This window comes from Grus americana, chromosome 2 (assembly GCF_028858705.1).
Source record: "Grus americana isolate bGruAme1 chromosome 2, bGruAme1.mat, whole genome shotgun sequence".
NCBI lineage: Eukaryota > Metazoa > Chordata > Aves > Gruiformes > Gruidae > Grus > Grus americana.
In genome coordinates, this window is record NC_072853.1 from 38,664,209 (window position 1) to 38,683,001 (window position 18,793).

General features: G+C 37.5%; 1 protein-coding gene across 6 annotated transcripts in view; it reads left to right on the forward strand.

Moving 5' to 3' along the window:
* PDE7A (phosphodiesterase 7A) overlaps positions 1 to 17,147 on the forward strand; it is an 80,010-nt gene extending 62,863 nt beyond the window's left edge. For 5 of the 6 annotated variants that reach the window (XM_054817979.1, XM_054817981.1, XM_054817984.1 and 2 more), the window contains 10 exons: positions 1,042 to 1,193; positions 2,729 to 2,792; positions 5,579 to 5,674; positions 8,748 to 8,848; positions 10,736 to 10,867; positions 11,175 to 11,266; positions 11,908 to 12,052; positions 12,911 to 13,007; positions 14,027 to 14,107; positions 15,883 to 17,147. In XM_054817979.1, coding sequence (XP_054673954.1) covers positions 1,042 to 1,193; positions 2,729 to 2,792; positions 5,579 to 5,674; positions 8,748 to 8,848; positions 10,736 to 10,867; positions 11,175 to 11,266; positions 11,908 to 12,052; positions 12,911 to 13,007; positions 14,027 to 14,107; positions 15,883 to 16,094 — 1,172 coding nt within the window. In that variant the 3' untranslated portion in view covers positions 16,095 to 17,147. The remainder of the gene's footprint in view (positions 1 to 1,041; positions 1,194 to 2,728; positions 2,793 to 5,578; positions 5,675 to 8,747; positions 8,849 to 10,735; positions 10,868 to 11,174; positions 11,267 to 11,907; positions 12,053 to 12,910; positions 13,008 to 14,026; positions 14,108 to 15,882) is intronic. The other variant, XM_054817982.1, reaches the window with a different exon arrangement.
* Positions 17,148 to 18,793: the final 1,646 nt, after the last annotated feature.

Below are 18,793 nucleotides of genomic sequence, written 5' to 3' on the forward strand. Positions count from 1 at the left end.
GGTCTGTACTATGAAGTTGGGCTCACATTGGTTTTGAGGATCTGCATTTTTGGAAAAGAGCATGTTTGCTTTGACTTCTTAATACTGTTTTCCTTCTCTTTTTTTGCCCCTTCTCTTTTTTGCCCCTTCTCTTTTTTTGCCCCTTCTTAAACATAAGTCACTTTGGGCAGAATGATGGAATATTGAGATTATTGACTGTCGGTTATATAAAACTGCTGTTGGGGGTACTGCTGAAAAGAAAGTAAAGGCCAAGTTTGGCCTTAAATATTTTGGAATGAAAATATCCGGCCCGTTGCAAAGAAACTGTAGCTGTGCGCAGTTTGATCTTCAGGTTTCTAAAGCACTTCAAGCATATCAAGTGGAATTGAACATCAGATAGCATCAGTCATTTGAATAAACCAGTTAACCTAATAAGAGTAAAGCAAAATAAGGGAATTACATATGCTGTGAAAGTAAATGTGGTACTTGCTTGGCAGAGGAGAGGTTCTGAGCATAATTATCTGCAAAAACACCAAAATCACTTGAGTGTGTTTAAAACTTTGCCAGTAAAGTTAAGAGAATTTCTGAGCTTTAAAATCTGTGTAAAAGTTACTTGTATGTGCTTGAAACCTACTTGTAACTCCTGTATCAACACACAATTACCGAGTTCTCTTGGTGGTGTACATATCCTGTGAGGTTTGCTAGTGACACAGATTGGATGTGTCCATGTGAGAGCAGTTTTCTGAAAAGTTATTTGCAGTACTGTGTGTGTTTTTACACAATTTCCATAATATTTCTGTCCTTTGAATAACAGAGTTCCTTAAAAAAGATAAGTTTAAGCTGTGACTTAAATATTTGTTTTTCTTCACAGGGTGCTCACACAGAAAACTTTTCTAAGCCATGGCTCTCTACTTACTGTTAATAAAAATATCTGTATTTGTGACTAAAACATTTGATACACAAAAAAAATTGTATTGCCTTTGTTGTACCAAACTTCCCTGAACAGTCTTCTTTTTGGTAAAGGTTTTTTAGAGAGAGTGTTTATTTTCTTGTTTTTTATAGCAAATTCTGAAATCGAGGTCTCTGTGTCTGCAAGAAATGTGAGACGGTTGCTTAGTTTCCAGCGATACCTGAGATCTTCCCGTTTTTTCCGTGGTATCACTGTTCCAAATTCTTCAAACATTTTAGATGATGATTATAATGGACAAGCAAAGGTTGGTTGCTTGACTTTTATTTTTTAAGCATGTTTTTTAAAATGTTTGCTAGTATATAACTGTATCTTGTGTTAAAAGTGCAACCAAATACTAATTTTAAGCATTTATTTTTTTTTTATGTGTGTGTATGTGTATATATATCTATCTTAATAAAGTCTAGCCAAAATTACATGGTTTGTAACAAACTCCTTTACTGCTCACGAGTTCACTGGGATGATATTTAGAGCTTATGTGGCTAGCTTTTTTTTTTTAATAACTCTAGTCAATGGAGGATGCACTTGAATAATTGAAGACAAACTGAAGAAAGGAAAATGTATCTGGATTTAAGAAGTGCAATGGAGCAATTTGGACAACTATCCCTCCCTTTCATTTTTAGTCTAACCTCACTAATAAACATCTGGAAGAGTGACTACCTGTTACTGAAAACTCAATAAAATGCAGTAAATGGATTTATCAGAAGATTATTATGCCAAACTGACTTTTTCTTTGGTAGGCAATTCTTCTAGAAAAGCAAAGTGTGATAGCTCTATTACATGTGTGCCGCAGTAAAGCGGGGAAAGCAGGTACTGGGAAGAGGGGGCAGTACTACGCCTTTCATCCAAGTAGCTGTCCTCCAAGTATTAGGGACAGAGGATGGATAGTGGTGAAGGGGGGTGAGCAGGTAAAGGTTATTCAGGCTATTCAGGATCCCAAAGGCTGTGTCGTCTTACTGATTGGATGTAGTTCTTTTTGTTCAGAATCTTGATGCGGAAAAGGAATCTGTTTTTAATACAATGAACGTAGCCGTGCTGAACACGATCAGGCTATGATATAGGAAGAATCAGATGGCCTTGGGGGATGGATTTTAAAAATGTACATGTAATTCAATAGTAAAAAGATCTTGTTAATGCTCCTGTTTCTTCTGGTAGCGGAGTTTTAGTGGCTGGTAGAGAAAAGCTAGAATGTATAATTGGGTCACAATACAGCTCTGCCAATCTAATGAGAATAGAAGGCAAGTATCTGTTGTAAAATGTGCTGGACAGGTATTTCTGGTAGAGGTAGGGGAGGCAGAGACTATGACTGCCGAACTCTGGTGAGGCCTCAAGTGCTGTTTGCTGTTCTTGTCCATCCCTGCTGCCGGGAGAACAGTTCATGTGGAGCAGCTGTGAAGAAGTGCTAGTTCAGTGAGGTGGAAACTCAAAAGCAAGTTTCTTAAAACGGAAATTAAAAGCTTGGCTCCTGTGTCTAGTAAAGCATCTAGATGTTATTTCTCTTCTATAAACAACAAGGGAAAGAGAAAAAATGAGGTAAAGCACTATACAGAGATTAATTTACTAGCTCATTGCAAAAATTAAAGTGGAAGAATTTTAATTTGTTACATGTATTTTTAATTTTTTTTCCAGTTTTCAGACAAATGTAATTATTTTTTCAATACTATTTTTTGTGTAGAAATCCCAAGACTTGCATCTGTCTCTGAAATTGTAAATACTCCTCCGGGCTAGGGGAAGATAGGCATATACTGAGAAAAAAATGACAGCTTTTGTGTTTTCTTTCAGTGTATGCTGGAGAAGGTTGGAAATTGGAATTTTGATATTTTTCTTTTTGATAGACTGACAAATGGTGAGTTTACTTTTGCTATTTCATTTGTGTTTTATCTCTTAGCATAACTATTGCTCTTACCTTGCGGTATGTGATTGCTTGTTGACTAAAAAGCACAAATTTCATCAGGTAATACTTTTTGATTTAATAATCTTTCATCTAAATCCTAGTTTGCCTGGTCACGCTGTTAAAACACCATTACTGTCAGTACCAATAATAATCACTGATTTGTAGAAGAGGCCCTTGTGTTGTACTTTCTGGGTTGCTGTTCTCCTTAGTAATTTGAAGTAGTAATTTGATATAAATGTACAAAGAATTCTGCTAACCTAGTCTTTAATTATGCAGTGCTGGTAATTTATATGGTTGTAATTTATATTCAACAAGTATTTTTCTGATAAATTTAATGTGAGATAGAATAGTTCTATTACTTTACAGTACAATAAGAAGGCATGTTAGTATGAACACATTATAATTATGATATATAATAGAATACCTAAAGAATTAGGAGTTGAGCAGACAGAAGCTGCTGTACACATATCTTGCACAAAATATAAAAGGAAGAGAATATTATAGTTAGTTTAATGCACCCATTACATATAGCGGTAGGAACTACAGAAGTAGTTGGTTAAAAAAAAATCAAAGTATTGTTGGAGCGAGTCCAGAGGAGGGCCACAAAGATGATCAGAGGGCTGGAGCACCTCTCCTGTGAAGACAGGCTGAGAGAGTTGGGATTGTTCAGCCTGGAGAAGAAATGGCTCCAGGGAGACCTTATAGCAGCCTTCCAGTACCTGAAGGGGCCTACAGGAAAGCTGGAGAGGGACTGTTTATCAGGGAGTGTAGTGATAGGACAAGGGGGAATGGCTTTAAGCTGAAGAAGGGTCGATTTAGATTAGATACTAGGAGGATTTTTTTTTTTTTTTACAATGAGGGTATTGAGGCACTGGAGAAGGTGCCTGGAGAAGTTGCCTAGAGAGGCTGAGGATGCCCCATCCCTGGAAGCGTTTAAGACCAGGTTGGATGGGGCTTTGGCCAACCTGGTCTAGTGGAGGGTGTCCCTGCCCATGGCAGGGGGGGTTGGAACTAGATGATCTTTGAGGTCCCTTCCAACCCAAACCATTCTATGATAAGTTATGGACAGCCAGTTAGAAAAGAGATCTGTAAATAAGCTGGGAAGGAAGAGGGAGGGCTGCTGCAGTGGGCAGGGTGAAGTTTTGTATTATCATCACAGCAATGGAAGCTGAGTTTTGAATAGGAATAGGATGAGGAGATGAGCGAGTCCAGCATCACGGTGACATTTGTGCCAGTGTGGAAAGCGAAGGGAGGGCAGCTCTTGCAGGTTTTACATCAGTCAAATGGAGCTGGTAGCAGAGCTGCAGTTAGAGTGTTTAAAATTGGCAGAAAGAAACAGAAGCTAAGTTCAGAAGGAAAAATATGGCACCAAAAGATAATTTTCTCTCCTGTTTTGTTGAAGCAATGCTCATCTTAATCTAGTATAAAAGTAGTATCCTCACAGTTTGATTTAATACACAAATGGATATAAAAATGAAAACAGCAAGAATTTTTACACATAGAATATTTATATAGATAGATAAACTTGAGACTAGTTAACAATGAAAAAAAGCTATGTGTGCAAGTTAACCTGTTTGTAAGCATAGTTTGTATCAGATTAATTTATCAGATGGGAGTAATATGAAATAATCCTTTTTATATGAGGCCTTCTCTACCTTTTAAATATGCTTTTTTCAAATACATTTTTCAATATTACCAGCGCAGCTTCTATTGTGGAAGCCTTTCTATACCATCCTCTTTGCATCCTAATTTAGTCATTTTAGGAGGATGTTTTGAACAGGCAGCCTTGTTCTTGAAAGTTCGTAAGGGGAGAATGCTATATATAAAACTCTGCTTGATGAACTGCCCTGGACGAGCCTGTAAGAAACAAGCTACTCAGTAAATGTTGTTTGACGAATTACGTATCTTACTGCGAGAAGGTGGTGTGCACACGCAAGTACTTCAAGCCAGGTAGTAAGCTAGATTTAGCAAAAAATTTTTGTCCTTTTGTACCTCAGTTTCTGTCTGTGCTGGGTTAACTCCTGCTGTATGAAGATTGTCAGAGTCAATGTACCAGAACTGAGTTATCTCTCCCTTCATATTGTTTGCAGAGTAAATAAGCAAGCTATCTCAAATAAACATTTGCAAGCTATTTCTCTGTCTCTTACAGGTTTACTTGTTTTACCACTGCAAGTGATTGTAATATTATAGCTATGTGTAGGTGAAGTATATTGTAAGCTTGTAATAGTATACATTTCCTAGAGAAACTTAAAACTTTTTGAGTTTTTGGTGAAATAAGGAGTAGTTTAGCAAAATACATGATGAAAATGAGAGCATATGCACAATGTACACTAATTGATAGTGTTGGTTAGCTTTTTCCTGGTTATTTTCATATTCAGTTTTAAACTGTATGTTTATAAAAATCATGTGCAACATACCATATAGTTGAATGCCATTGTAATAGGTTTGCACATTCAAGCCTGTTGCTTATTTAATGTTCAGTAACATTTTCCTCTTATTAGTTGACAATGGACAATTGGTGAATGCATTAAAATTATGCAAACGGACTGGTGATTACTAGAGGAGATAGCTAATGGGATCTTGTCATGCAGTAAGATTTAAATATTTATCATAAATTGGTGTAGAGAAATTTGCTTGTATAATTTTTGTGACCAATTTGTTTGAAATAATATATTTCTTATGAAAGAGTCACTGATTTCATGGCTTCCAATGAATTAGTATTTTCATCTTATTTTTAGGAAACAGTCTAGTCAGCTTAACCTTTCATCTGTTTAATCTTCATGGACTAATTGAACACTTCCAGTTAGATACGATGAAACTTCGTAGATTTTTGGGTAAATACAGCTTTTTATTATGATGAATATTGCTGTTTATCCGCATTTTTATACCTTAACTGAAGTGCTGGTTATAGTTTAACAGTAAGGTTTGAAGAGTACTTATGCAGTCCAGATTGTGCAGTGATTTAAATTCTATTGATTGAGACAATCGCTGTGAATTTCTATGAGTATAAAATCTCCATGCAAGTATTACCAAGTTTAGCAGTTTTGTAGCAGATGCTGTATTGTATTTATTAAATCTAAATAATCAGGAATATGTGTGATGTATTTATTGGGAAAGTCTAGACAGCTCCTTTCTTTGTTTTCACTTTCAGTTCTCTTCTCATCTGAATTTCTGAAGTTCATGACATAGTTTCCTGACTGTATTGAACATGCCAGCTTGGCCGTATTTAATAGTGCTAATTTGATGCTATCTCTTGCTTGCTCAAACTCTCCTACAAATAAGCAGTGTACGGTGTGTGCATACTTTCTCCATAGACAGAGCACAAGACAATTTCACTCGAAAGTTTGGCACTGCGGCAGTGGAATGCTTCAACAGAAATAATTGCAAATACGATGTAGAATATTGAAACCAAGTGGTACTTTCACTTGACAGCTGAAGGAGCTGTCTTTCTGCATCCCCATACCATAGACACAGACGCTGGTGAAAGACTTCCTTCCTTTGGTACTTCTGTGACAGTACCTTTTATTTAATTTTGTGGAGTGGGATACTTTAACTAAGCAGGACAAACAAGTTTCTGGTCCCTTTTAGCAGGCTTTCACAGTTTCAAAACAATTTTGTGGTTACAAAGCTTGTCATTTAACAGAGGAGAAATTACATTTGGAAGGCTTTTCTCCCCTTTGAAATAAGGGAATGTTTTTGTTTTCATCATTTAGTTATCTTTCAGCTTTAAAAAATTTCAGTTCTGTCTTGCATTTTGTGTTGTTTTAAAGTGGACTCCATTCCTTCCAGTTTCAAAAAAGTAGATCAGCTGACCTTGAGGAATGATATATTGGAATATGAAGAAAATAATTATAGAATTCTGATCTTAAGCTACTCAAATTGTAACTGAGTGTGTTTTATCTTTGTCATCTTGCTTATTTCCTGGTTAGTTGAGATTTAGCAACAGACGGTACTTGAAATGAAAGACCAATTAGGAGTGACTGGATTAGTTAAATGGTTATCAAAAGACGACATTAGTTTTTACATATGGACTACTCAAAGCCATGTCACTAAAATGAGTTTAGACATGGAAGAAGGCAAAATTTTATTCTAGCTTTGAAATTCACCATTTTTCCCTTTCTGTTAATGCCTTCTACTTAATAGCAGTAAGAAAAACATTTCTTAGATCTGTCCTAGTCCATCTGTCCAATCAAGGAACCTTTCTTCCAAATACAGCTTCTTAGGATGAACTTAGTTCATTCTTTTCTTTTGCTACCACTTCTTCCCTAAGTCCAAAGTAATCTGAAGATCAAATTCCAGAAGACTAGAACAGCTCAAGTGGTCCATAGTGCTACACAAAATTCACTTCATTTGAGAACTTCCTGGAATCTTTAAGGAGAGAAATCTGATTTTAGTCCTCAGTAGGATCTCAACATTTTATTTTTTGTGTGTATATATATATCACATATGTATGTGTATGTATGTATATATATGTTTATACACATATTTATTGCCAAAGGTTACTTGGAGATGGCTCCTCCTACTGTGTGTTTTCAAGTTCTTATTCCAGACTCAAACAGGGGGAGAGAAAATCCAAAGTACTACGTTCTTGGAAACATAGGGTTGTTGTGCAATTCTGGTTCCTGCAAACCATGATCAAAATATTGTCCTAGGTCTGCTTTGTTAAAAAAATTAAGAAAATTGTAGACCAGGTAGCTGGAACAGCCTATAAAGCCACAAAAAATTGAGGGATAAGCCAAAGACATCCTCATTCATGCATGGGATGTGAGGAATAGGGGAAAGGGAGCTCTACTGCAGGTTAATAGAACCTAGAGATGCTTATTTTTGTTCTTTTCCATATGAGGTGTCAGCTATGCATTACTATTGAGATTACACAGTGGTTACAGTGTTTTGACTTTTCATGACCCACAGCTCATTGCAAGTGAGTGATGCATGGCAGTAATGCTCTACCATTACAGTCAAATTACATGAAGGGTTCTGGCTTGTAAACTGAGTAGGAAAAGAAGTTGTGGGCATGTTCGTCTGCATGGGACTGACAGACTGTAGTCAGCAGGAAAGTGTTCTTTTGAGGTTTGCTTGAAAAAGCTAATGTGTCATATCAAGCAAAACTTTTGAATACAGTTTGATTGCTCTGCTTCAGATCTTCTCCCCCTCCATACTTTTTAACACTCGTAGTTCTTTTACTCTGTGTACTCAAGCTAACGTTGGTGTCCTTTGAAGTGTTCTACCTATGTTTACAGACAGCCAGGGAGATGGAGAAAAGAGGAGGAAAGCAAGGAAGAAGTTAAATAGGCAATATTAAATCTAGGAGTAGTTAGTCAGACCATCATCTAAATGAGACTCTTTTCGAAATTGTATATAGGATTAAATTTCCCTGAGTGCGAGTATGAGGAGATGGCTAACTATGTAGAGGTGGCTTCCCATGACCACTCTCCTGCAGGGGAAAGAAAAACACTTCATGTGACAGGAAGGCAGTGCCTAATTCTGATACTGTCTGTTTTCAAGGCATGATATGAAGTCATCCTGATGCTTTGGTAAATAGTATCATCTTCATTTTGTATTCCAGGTCGCCTCAACATTCAGACAGGTTAAATTATCAAAGGGAGCCTTTCCTAGGAAGTTCTCAAAGTCAAAGTATCTCAGATTATATATTGATTTCAAGTTGTTTAATTTTTGCTCTGAGATGACTTTACATGTAGTTGATTTCCTTTAGAAAATACTGTTTCTTCACATAAAAATCTTTTATACCTGGATCTTGGTTCAACTGACGATTTATTGACTTTGACGCTTTTATGTGTATGTAACTTGTGATATTGCATATTCCTGTGCCTAACAAGGACATATAAAATGGTACTTGAAAAAAATTGCTATTTTATTTAAATTTGGATATTTGTTATTTTCCTGCAGTTATGGTTCAAGAAGATTATCACAGTCAAAACCCTTATCATAATGCAGTTCATGCTGCTGATGTGACTCAGGCCATGCACTGTTACTTAAAAGAGCCCAAGGTAAGGGAGCGTGCTCGCTTTTACATTGCATGTACATACAGAAATACACGTGTTTGTGTGCATAGAAATGGATTGTGTGCACATATATACATACGTGTGTATGCACACACACTTTTTATTAAAAACAAACAAACCCCCAAGCCCAACAAAACCCACATTTTGAACACAAAAAGGCGAGGGAGGAATCTCCATGTTGCTGAGGCTTGGGTTCACACTTAACAGTATGCTTTTCTTTTTCCCCTCTTCTGAGCTGGCCTTGTCTTTTGTGTGACTTCATGTTGAACCAGAGTAGGGAATTGATGAAGATTGCAGCAGTTTAACATAGTGCTGTGTCCCAAGGCATTTACATAGGATCACAGCCTGAGTCAGAGCTGGCAATAATAAACCTGTGTGTTCATGGTTTGGGGTGGGGGTTTTTTGTTTGGTTGTTGTTTTTTCCTCCAGAAACTACTGTTACTCTTGCTGTGCTCATCTTTGATATTAATTAATAGTATGCTTCTGCTAGAGGCACCTTGTAGCAAGACATTAGGAGTTCTTTGGCCTTTCTACAAAATGGCAGCATGACAGATCTTAAAGAACTGAGCTAATTGAGTGTGTGTTTCTTATTACTTGGATTGCTGGCAGTCTGCTGTAAGTGATGTCTTAGACAATTACAGGGCTAAAACCTATTCTGTATTAAACTGAAAACTGTAGAGCTCTCTAGCCAGATGAGTAGTTGCCTACCTTGATGCAGATTATCACCAATCTGGTATTCTCTTGAATAGCATAGCTCTTTATTCTGCTTCTGAGGTAAAACCAAGTAAGTTCTGGCTCCATGGATGTTTTTTCAGAGGCTCTTTGCCCACTCCTCCCACTCAGTTTCTCAGTGCTGCTCTCAGATCAATTGTTGGTGCAGTGAGCCAAATCGGAGCTGCTACATTCTGAGCTTTTTTTTTTTATAGCATGCAGTTTGGAAGCTCTGAGCATTTTTTTATTTAATACTTGTGATGGAAGTTTTGTAATGCTTCGAATACAAGTATAGACTTTGTATTTTTAGTAACATATGCAGCTACTGGTTTTGTTGCACCAAAATACATTATAAACATGTGAGCCATGATAGATGGCAAATGCAATGGGGAATATAAACTTCTGTCCTCGCAGGGCGTTTGCTGCATTTCACTTTTGTGCGGGCAGAACTGTCCTCTCTGTTCTAGTGCAAGCTAGACTTTATTACTGAGTTTAACTCAGACCTCCCAACCAGAAGTAGTAACAGCTATGAACAGTGAAAATAAGTCCATGCAGTTTCATGCTGAGTTAATCCACATGCTCATACTTCTTGAAAATACTTATTTTTGGCAGATTCTCCTCCTTTGGTTCTTTTCCTGGTAGACTTTGAAATATAATTTTGCTTAAGGGTAGAAATCCATTCTGAACAGTTCTCAAGTCTTCCAGAGCTTTAGTTTCTTCCTTGTAAGATGAGAGGTATTTATGTTTTTTTAAAATATACTCTGTATTTAATGCAGAATTGACACATACAGACAGACTTGGTAAATCAGATGGAGAGTTAATTTTAAGGATTTGCTGCTTTTACAGGATCTAGTTAGAAATAGTACTTCATTACCAGCCAGAAAGTGGCATTTTGTGTGCCAGCATTTTTTAAGACTGAACCTTCCCATTCAGAAAGAATAATGCTTAAACCACTGTTGAAATTTTGTAGCTTTTGCAATGGGGGGGCAGAGGGGGGAATGCTGTGAAAAGTCAGTGGAATATTAGTTTTACATTATTAAAATTTTCTCTAAGTTTCTATTGGCTTTTAATTACTAAAAAAGAAAATAAAAAATGTGACACCTATGCCCTTTTTCTAAGGGCATACTTGCATTGCTAACATTTGTTGTTGTTACCTTACAGCTTTCCAAATCTTTAACTCCATGGGATGTCCTGCTCAGTTTAATAGCAGCTGCCACACATGATTTAGATCACCCAGGTGTTAACCAACCTTTCCTAATTAAAACAAACCATTACTTAGCAACTTTATATAAGGTAAGGACAAAAATCAGTTTTTTTGTTAAAACCAGGATTGGGGAGTGTCTGAGGAGTGCAGAAAAGGAGTATAAATTGTGATGTGTTTAGCTAGTGGTAGATTTGGATCCAGATATTGTTTCCATGCCACTGGGATAAAAAAAAATGTGCAAGCTAACTAAGTGTTCAGGATTTGAGAGTTTTAACCTTGGGCGGGTGGGGGAAGAAAAAAACCACCACCCCCAAAACCCAATGAAACTGTCTGGTACTGCTCTTAGTTTAAGACAAAGCCATTGATTGATACCTGGAATACCATTTTCGTTCGCAGAATACCTCAGTATTAGAGAACCATCACTGGAGATCAGCAGTGGGGTTGCTGAGAGAGTCTGGCTTATTTGCACACATGTCATTAGAAAACAGGTATGTTTATACAAAATATTATAGATTAGTTGAAGATGTAAGCAAGCTGTCACTTAAGACGGCCTTGCAAAACAAGCTAAATTATTGCATGGCAGTTCTGAATGCAAAACATAGATTATGAACTATTTTAAGAATTCCTGGATACCGTGCCGTTGGAGTAGAGCAGTTCATGGTGTAATGTGATATTTGGAAAATAACATTTACTGTGAGCACACTGAAGAAGTGTATTGATACAGTCAAGCACCTGTTTAGATTAAACTTGGCAGCCTTTTCTCATTCTGCCACCACAACTGTAGTTTAAAATAGACCCTCTTCACCTACTTTAACAAGAAATAAGCTTTAAACAATTAGTTTGTGCATTTTTAAAGGGAAAAAAAAAGGGGGGGGGGGAGGGGGAAGCTAAAAGCTATTTTAGTCTTCCTGAAAGCTGCCAATGAAACATCCCCATGTTTCTTTGGATGTTGTAGGACTTTTTCAGAAAGGGTAAACAACAAAAAAAGAAACAGTTTGGTGAAAATGCTGATTATCAAGGTTGTGACTTGTATTAGTGTAATAATGAATATGATAAGACATGTACCTCTAGTGATGGCTGTTGTTCTTAATTGTTATGCTTTTCGAATGTTTGGTGTCACTAATTCCAGGCAGCTGATGGAAAGCCAGATAGGTGATCTCATTCTTGCCACAGACATCAGTCAGCAAAATGAGTATCTGTCCATGTTTCGATCTCATTTGGATAGAGGAGACCTATGTTTAGAGAATGCGAACCATCGTCACTTCATTTTACAGGTGATCTTTTCGGTAATATTTTTGAAAACATCATTTTACTGTCAAAATAATTTACTTAAAATGCTAAATACTACTTCTTCCAGACTATCTCCTACTTTCAAAATGAAGTAGAAATATCTTTTAGTCATTTTGTTTCATTACAAAAAGGTTGTTCCTTCACTTCAGTCTCTCTCCCTGTTAGCACTTTGCCCAAGGGATGTTGCGTGTTGGTAAGTGATAACTTAGAGCTGCTAAACCAAAGGAGAGTTGCGTTTCTGAGACAAGGTTTAGTTCCTCTGATGACTCCAGTGTGGTCTCAGAACTGTGAAATGTTTTTCAGAACCTTTCAGGAAAGGAAAGCACTATTGTGAACCAGTTTGCAGCTGTGCTAGAGATACATTTCGCAAGCTTTAAAAACAAAAGCCTTGTGAGTCTCTTTAGGTTTATAGAAATTTTTATTGTTAGGCTTATATTGTGGACTATAAAAGAAAGTGGACAAACAGGTAAGTTCAGTCCTGTGCAAACCATCATTAAAAATGTGAACTTCAGAGCCAGAAATGGAAAATACTGTTTCCTTACTTTGATGTTTCTTTTTCTGAATTTATTGTTGTCTACTGTACGTATACTAAATATGGCGCCCCTGAAATACTTTGACTTGACTGAATTTCCATATTACTCAGAGATGATCATGAGATCTGATAGTTAGTTCCCTGAGCATTTTTTAAATATGTTTATAGAACATAACTTTAGAAAGAAGCACGAATGGTTGGTAGACTTGTTATTCACAAAACTTAAAATAATCTGCTGTCAGGAAAGAAAGAATTACAGATGCTTCTGTTGGAGGGAGAGGTGATCTAATGCTGTGTGTTAACTTACTAGATGGCTTTGAAGTGTGCTGATATTTGTAATCCATGTCGGACGTGGGAGCTGAGTAAGCAGTGGAGTGAAAAAGTAACAGAGGAGTTCTTCCATCAAGGCAAGTAAGAGTAGAAGTATCTGTTGGTACGTGATGTTATTTATACTGTGGAGAGAGCGACTATGAGTCACAGCTGCTTGCAAATAAAGGGATTTATATTTAGGGCTAATAGAGGTTTACAGTACAGTATGGGATTTTTTTTTTTACTTTCATGGGTTGTACTTGCAACACGTAGGCATTACTAAAACCCAACAAAGAATCTGCTTAAAATCTGAACCTAGAATGGCTGGTTCAATAGATTCTTCAGCCTGAAAGGTGCTTCAGATGGGTGGTTATGCTCACTTTGCCTTTACCTACTGGTTTGTGTAAATCATGAAATGTATTCATCACGTATCTTCGATATCTAAACTTTGGCTGTGAGGCCTGTTGGTAAGCAGGTAAGAGCTCAGGAGGAGATTTTTAGTTACCATGCAGTTAAGGCTACTTACTTATGTAAGCAGTTAATAAAGCTTTTAATTTGCAAATGGAGTGGATTTTCTCTGTTGTTGTTATTAAATTGTTTTAATAATAGTAAAGTGTGCTTCTCCTTTCTTAAGGCTGGTTTAGCTGACTTGAAACACGCTAATTTGTGCTTGGATATGACAAATGGGGAACAGACAGCTGTATTTGGTGCTAATCATGTGAAGTTTATTCTTAGATAAAGGTGATGGGTAACAGAACAACAAATTGCCTTCAGTGAGAAATTTCTGAAGGCTAAGCTCTGCTCTTCCATATTGCTAAGGGGGAGATCTTAATTTGCCATTTCTATGGCAGCCTAGGAGGTTTTGCAAGGAAGTGTATTAATCCTTCAGGAAATCTGTGATTTGATGTTTTTTATTTAATTATTGTTTGATGAAAAATACTAAGTAGTTAGTCTCACTGACAGACCTAGTTGGGTTTTTTGGGAGATGGGGGAGGGAAGTAAATGCATTCTGCCTGCTGCGACCAACTTGCACATCTCACCTCTGTTAGTGTTTGATCATTCAATTTGGGTCTGGACTTGATGACTTAATAGTTGCATTATACTTTTATTTCTTTAGGAGATATTGAAAAAAAGTATCACTTGGGTGTGAGTCCACTTTGTGACCGACAGACGGAAACTATTGCCAACATCCAGATTGGTAATTTATTTTAGTTCAATTTATTTTAATAGATTTCTAAAAGATGATCAGAGGGCTGGAGCACCTCTCCTATGAGGACAGGCTGAGAGAGTTGGGGTTGTTCAGCCTGGAGAAGGCTCCAGGGAGACCTTATAGCAGCCTTCCAGTACCTAAAGGGGGCCTACAGGAAAGCTGGAGAGAGACTGTTTATCAGGGAGTGTAGTGATATGACAAGGGGTAATGGCTTTAAACTAAAAGAGGGGAGATTTAGATTAGATGTTAGAAAGAAATTCTTCCCTGTGAGGGTGTTGAGGCACTGGAACAGGTTGCCCAGAGAGGCTGTGGATGCCCCATCCCTGGAAGCGTTTAAGACCAGGTTGGATGAGGCTTTGGGCAACGTGGTCTAGTGGAGGGTGTCCCTGCCCATGGCAGGGGGGTTGGAACTAGATGATCTTTGAGGTCCCTTCCAACCCAAACCGTTCTATGATTCTTTTAGGATGCAATTTGGAAAAAAAAGTACCTTTTACATACATTTTGTAGAGGTTATACATGCTCTGTGCGTGTGTGTAGCAGCACTTGGTTACAAAGAGCAATTTATTTTTTTTTTAATTTGCTAACTAATATTTCTCCCTTGAATTGAGTGTTTAGGAAGGGTGCTGCACTCTCAGTCCTGGAGAGTGAAGCCCCTGTCTTTTCTCGCAGAGCAGGGAAGCAGCTGCCTGATTTCTCCTGTGCTGCTGCCCACAGCTGTCCTCATCTGAAGTAGCCAGTGTGGGAAGAGGAAGAGCGTTCATTCCCTTCTCCCTGCAGCCTCGGGTGCCTTGCACAGCGAGATTGTCACAACAGGGTTCCAGCTTTCTGGGATGTTAGCATTCCTTTTAAATGTGCCCTTAAAAAGGGTGGTGGGCAGAGATTTGATGGAGAACCATGAACAGCCATTATATTATTTTTTTGCTAACTTGAGTTGAATTTAAAATAGCAAAAGGCTGACTTTTTATAGTTATTTTTTAAATAAAGTTCATGTAGATTGAATGGGACTCAAAAACATAGTAAAGAAAATAATCAATTTAACAAACATAGTACCAATCAGTGCTTGAAATTAGAGACAAAACCCTGATCTGTTCAATCAGCTGCAGTGTTTTAATTTAGAATGTTAGAAAATCAGACAGTTCTGTAATTGACAGATTCAGTTTTGGTATTCTTACCATTGAATTTTTGGTTCATGGAAATAGACACCATAAATAAACGCATATGTGCATACACACAAATGTATATACATGTATGCTGATGTTCTGTGGCCTGTTTAAAAATTTGTCTGATTTGTATTTTTAATAAGTTTGATATTGTGAAAAGAATGGGTTTTCCCCCATGTAATATCATTCAGACTGTCTATGGGGTAATTTGTTATAAAATGTCTTTTAGAAAAGGTTTTCTGAAAGTTTTTTAGGTTTTCTAAAGTAGCTTGTGTGACTCAGATGCTGTTGTTTAGATTCTTCCGCCCCCCAATATTTTTCTTTATTTGGTCATTGTTGTGAAAGAATTTAATTTGTAATCCCATATAATGCTGTTCTTTTGACTGACCAGTAAAATCATTTACATTTTGAGATATTATTTTGTAAAGATGCCCTAAATATTGAGATGAATTTTGAATACATGCTGGAGAAGTATAGTCTGGTGCATTGTTTATTTTTTTGCTACTAAATTTTATTTAAAATATTTAGTTTCAGTGAATGCTTTTTTTTTCTTTTTCCCTGTTTTTTTCACTTGGATGTGTGTGTGTGTGCTTGTTTTCAAAGGTTTTATGACCTACTTAGTGGAGCCACTGTTTGGGGAATGGGCCCGGTTTTCGAACACCAGGCTGTCGCAGACGATGCTTGGCCACCTGGGACTGAACAAGGCTAGCTGGAAGGGCGTGCAGAGGGAACAGTCTGGCAGCGGTGATGATGTTGACCCTGCTTTTGAGGAAATGGACTCAGACATATTACCTCAGGAACCTCGATTGTCCTGACCTCAATCTTCATGACAAAACTGCCTCTTCTCTTGGTATCTGCACGGTTGGATTAAAGGAGATACTTGCCAGCCCAAGGTTTTGGTAAAATGGTAAAATGATGCCAGCATTATTTATTTCCAAGTTTTCCTTTGACACAGACCATTTGAACCAGAATTTTTTTAAACCGCAAGATCTGAACATAGAGCAATATGCATACGCCTCAGCTGGTTTTTGTTCGGAACCTTGAATATGCAAAGCACAGCAGTGACTGAGCCTTGAAGGAACAGTACGAAAGCTTCATTGTGCCACACAGTTTTGGGGGTTTTTTTTGGTGAAATTTGGAATACGGTCTTCAAATCTTAAGACTCGAGATGGATCGTTCCACTTTCTTGGAATTTAGCAAGACTTGCGTAAACGTGTTCAAAGCATACCTTCCACTCAGTCCCTGTTTTAATACGGAAATGTGAAGTGCCCATCCTCTGCTGCCTCTGGCAAGACTTGATGTTTACAAATGTACTCTGAAACTATTGGTTCTAGACTTAACCTTTGCGCATGGCTGTGAAGGAACCACTAACTTGGGTTTGGGGTTTTTTTGCCTTTTTTTTTTTTTTTTTAAAGAAAAAGATCAAATCTTAGACTGCATCTCTTGTTTCTTTGGATGCCAGAAAAGCCTCCCGTTTGCCATAATTTTGTTTGTGCACTGGGAACTGAGCATTCATCATAGAGCACAGCCAAGCTTTACTCCAGTGCTGTATGGGAATGCAAAATTTTTAATGGTGGAAAACACTTCTGAATTTGGGAAGGGAAGGGGATGGGGGGGGGGGATGGGGGAGGGAGGGAAGCGTCCAAACTGCATTGCGATTCTGCAGTGGGAACATTGCATGTTGTTCTCACTATTGTACACTTGAACTGCACATGCAAGAAAAAGGTGGAATGTCTAAACACCATAATCAGCTCAGGGTATTTGCCAATCTGAAATAAAGTGGGATGGGAAGCGTGTCCTTCAGAACAAGGGTACAAATGCCCCTTTCGCTGCAGCGTGCGTGTATGTGTGGGTGTGTGAGGATGTTTGGGACGGGGGAGGGCGGGAGGGTACTGGGAAGGGTTTTTGAACGGCAACATTTGATTATTATTTTTCTTTTTTTTAATTTTATTTATTCTTTTAGAATGTGACAATTTCATGAACAGCCACATTGAGGAGGAAACTGTAACAAATTGCTACAGATGCCTTAAACTATGCACAAAGCTAAGTGACCAAATTTGTTTTTGATTTGAAAAATAATAATAAAAAAAAGTGCATTGTTTACGTATTCCTCCCTCTACTGAAACCTTACCCGCTAATGGGTTTTTGATGGGAAAAGGAGAAAATGTTTTTTAGGACAAAATTAAAGGACTAATTTTAAACTTAAAACATTCCATTTTTGTAATTTGTTTTACATTGTTTTAAGTACAGTAAGCACAACTGTAATCTAGTTTGAGAAACTGGTGCTTTCTTTTAGTTCATTTGTATTTCCCTGTTATTATTGTAAAAGACTGTTTATTAATTCTGTTTACAGTTTGTTGCAACAGCCATTTTTGGGAGAAAGCTTCAGCGTAAAGCCATTTGTAAAGGCTTTGCCATAGTCATTTTAATATGTGCCTGTTGCTGTTAACTTTTAATTAATAAAAAAAAAATCTTTTCACGTTATTCTCCTGTACATTTAAGTTACGACCGAGTCCAGCATTATGGAAAGGTAGCTACGGTAGCTCTCAGCTTCCACTCAAAAACTAAGCCAACTTTTGGATTTGAAAATAACTGGTCCTTGTATGCCAAAATTTGTTGCCTCTTAGAGCTTGGCCTTTTACCGTTTGAAAAGCAAATCCTGATTTACCTGATTGTTTCCCTTCTAAAATTCAGTTCTTTATTATTCTTTCATGTTCCCTGAAGTAGTATCATGAATCTCAAAGTGGCCAATGTTTAAAGAAATAAATTTATAATGAAACCCTTTTTTTGAACCTGCGTGAACTTTATTCCTTTGCTGTCGGTGCAAGTTCTTGCTGTTGTCTGACGTCAGCAGCGAAGGATCAGACGTGATCACGAACTTCCGTTACAACTTGCAGTAATGGAAAAGCCGTGTTTTAACAGGTTGTCTTTGAAAGGGTGATACACTTGCCAGTGGTGGTTGGTTGGAGCTGTCAGAACGAAGAGGTAACAGCTGTGTACGAGTAACTTACTACAGAGAGCCTGCACAGATTTGCAGAGTTAAGTGTGGAAAGGTTCTGATTCTTCTTCGACGTTTTTGAATAAAACATATGCCAAGCCTGCAGCGATTTTCAAAACAACTACTAAAATCAGTATCTGATGATGTCTTCTGTGACTCACTACTTTTTTTAAAAATGTGACTTGGTTTAAAGACCTCCGCAGTGATATAAATGTTGCTGCTTGTTACAGGCTATTTCTAAGCATATTTAAAATTAATGGATTTACAAATATGTATATAGCAATATTTCAATATAATACTTGTGAACAACCTGTGATTCTTTAACATCGTGCAATCTTGCTGTCATCTGCTCTGATAAAAACCAAGTACAGCTTGTCAAGCAAGGTGTTAGAGTAAAACATGAGCAGTTTTCTTCTAAGCCACCTTTCCTGGAATGGGGTTTCTCTTTTCCTACCAGGCTGGATTTAGAAAGATTGGTTCTAATCCCATCCATTAACGTTATGTGGAAGCTTCTGA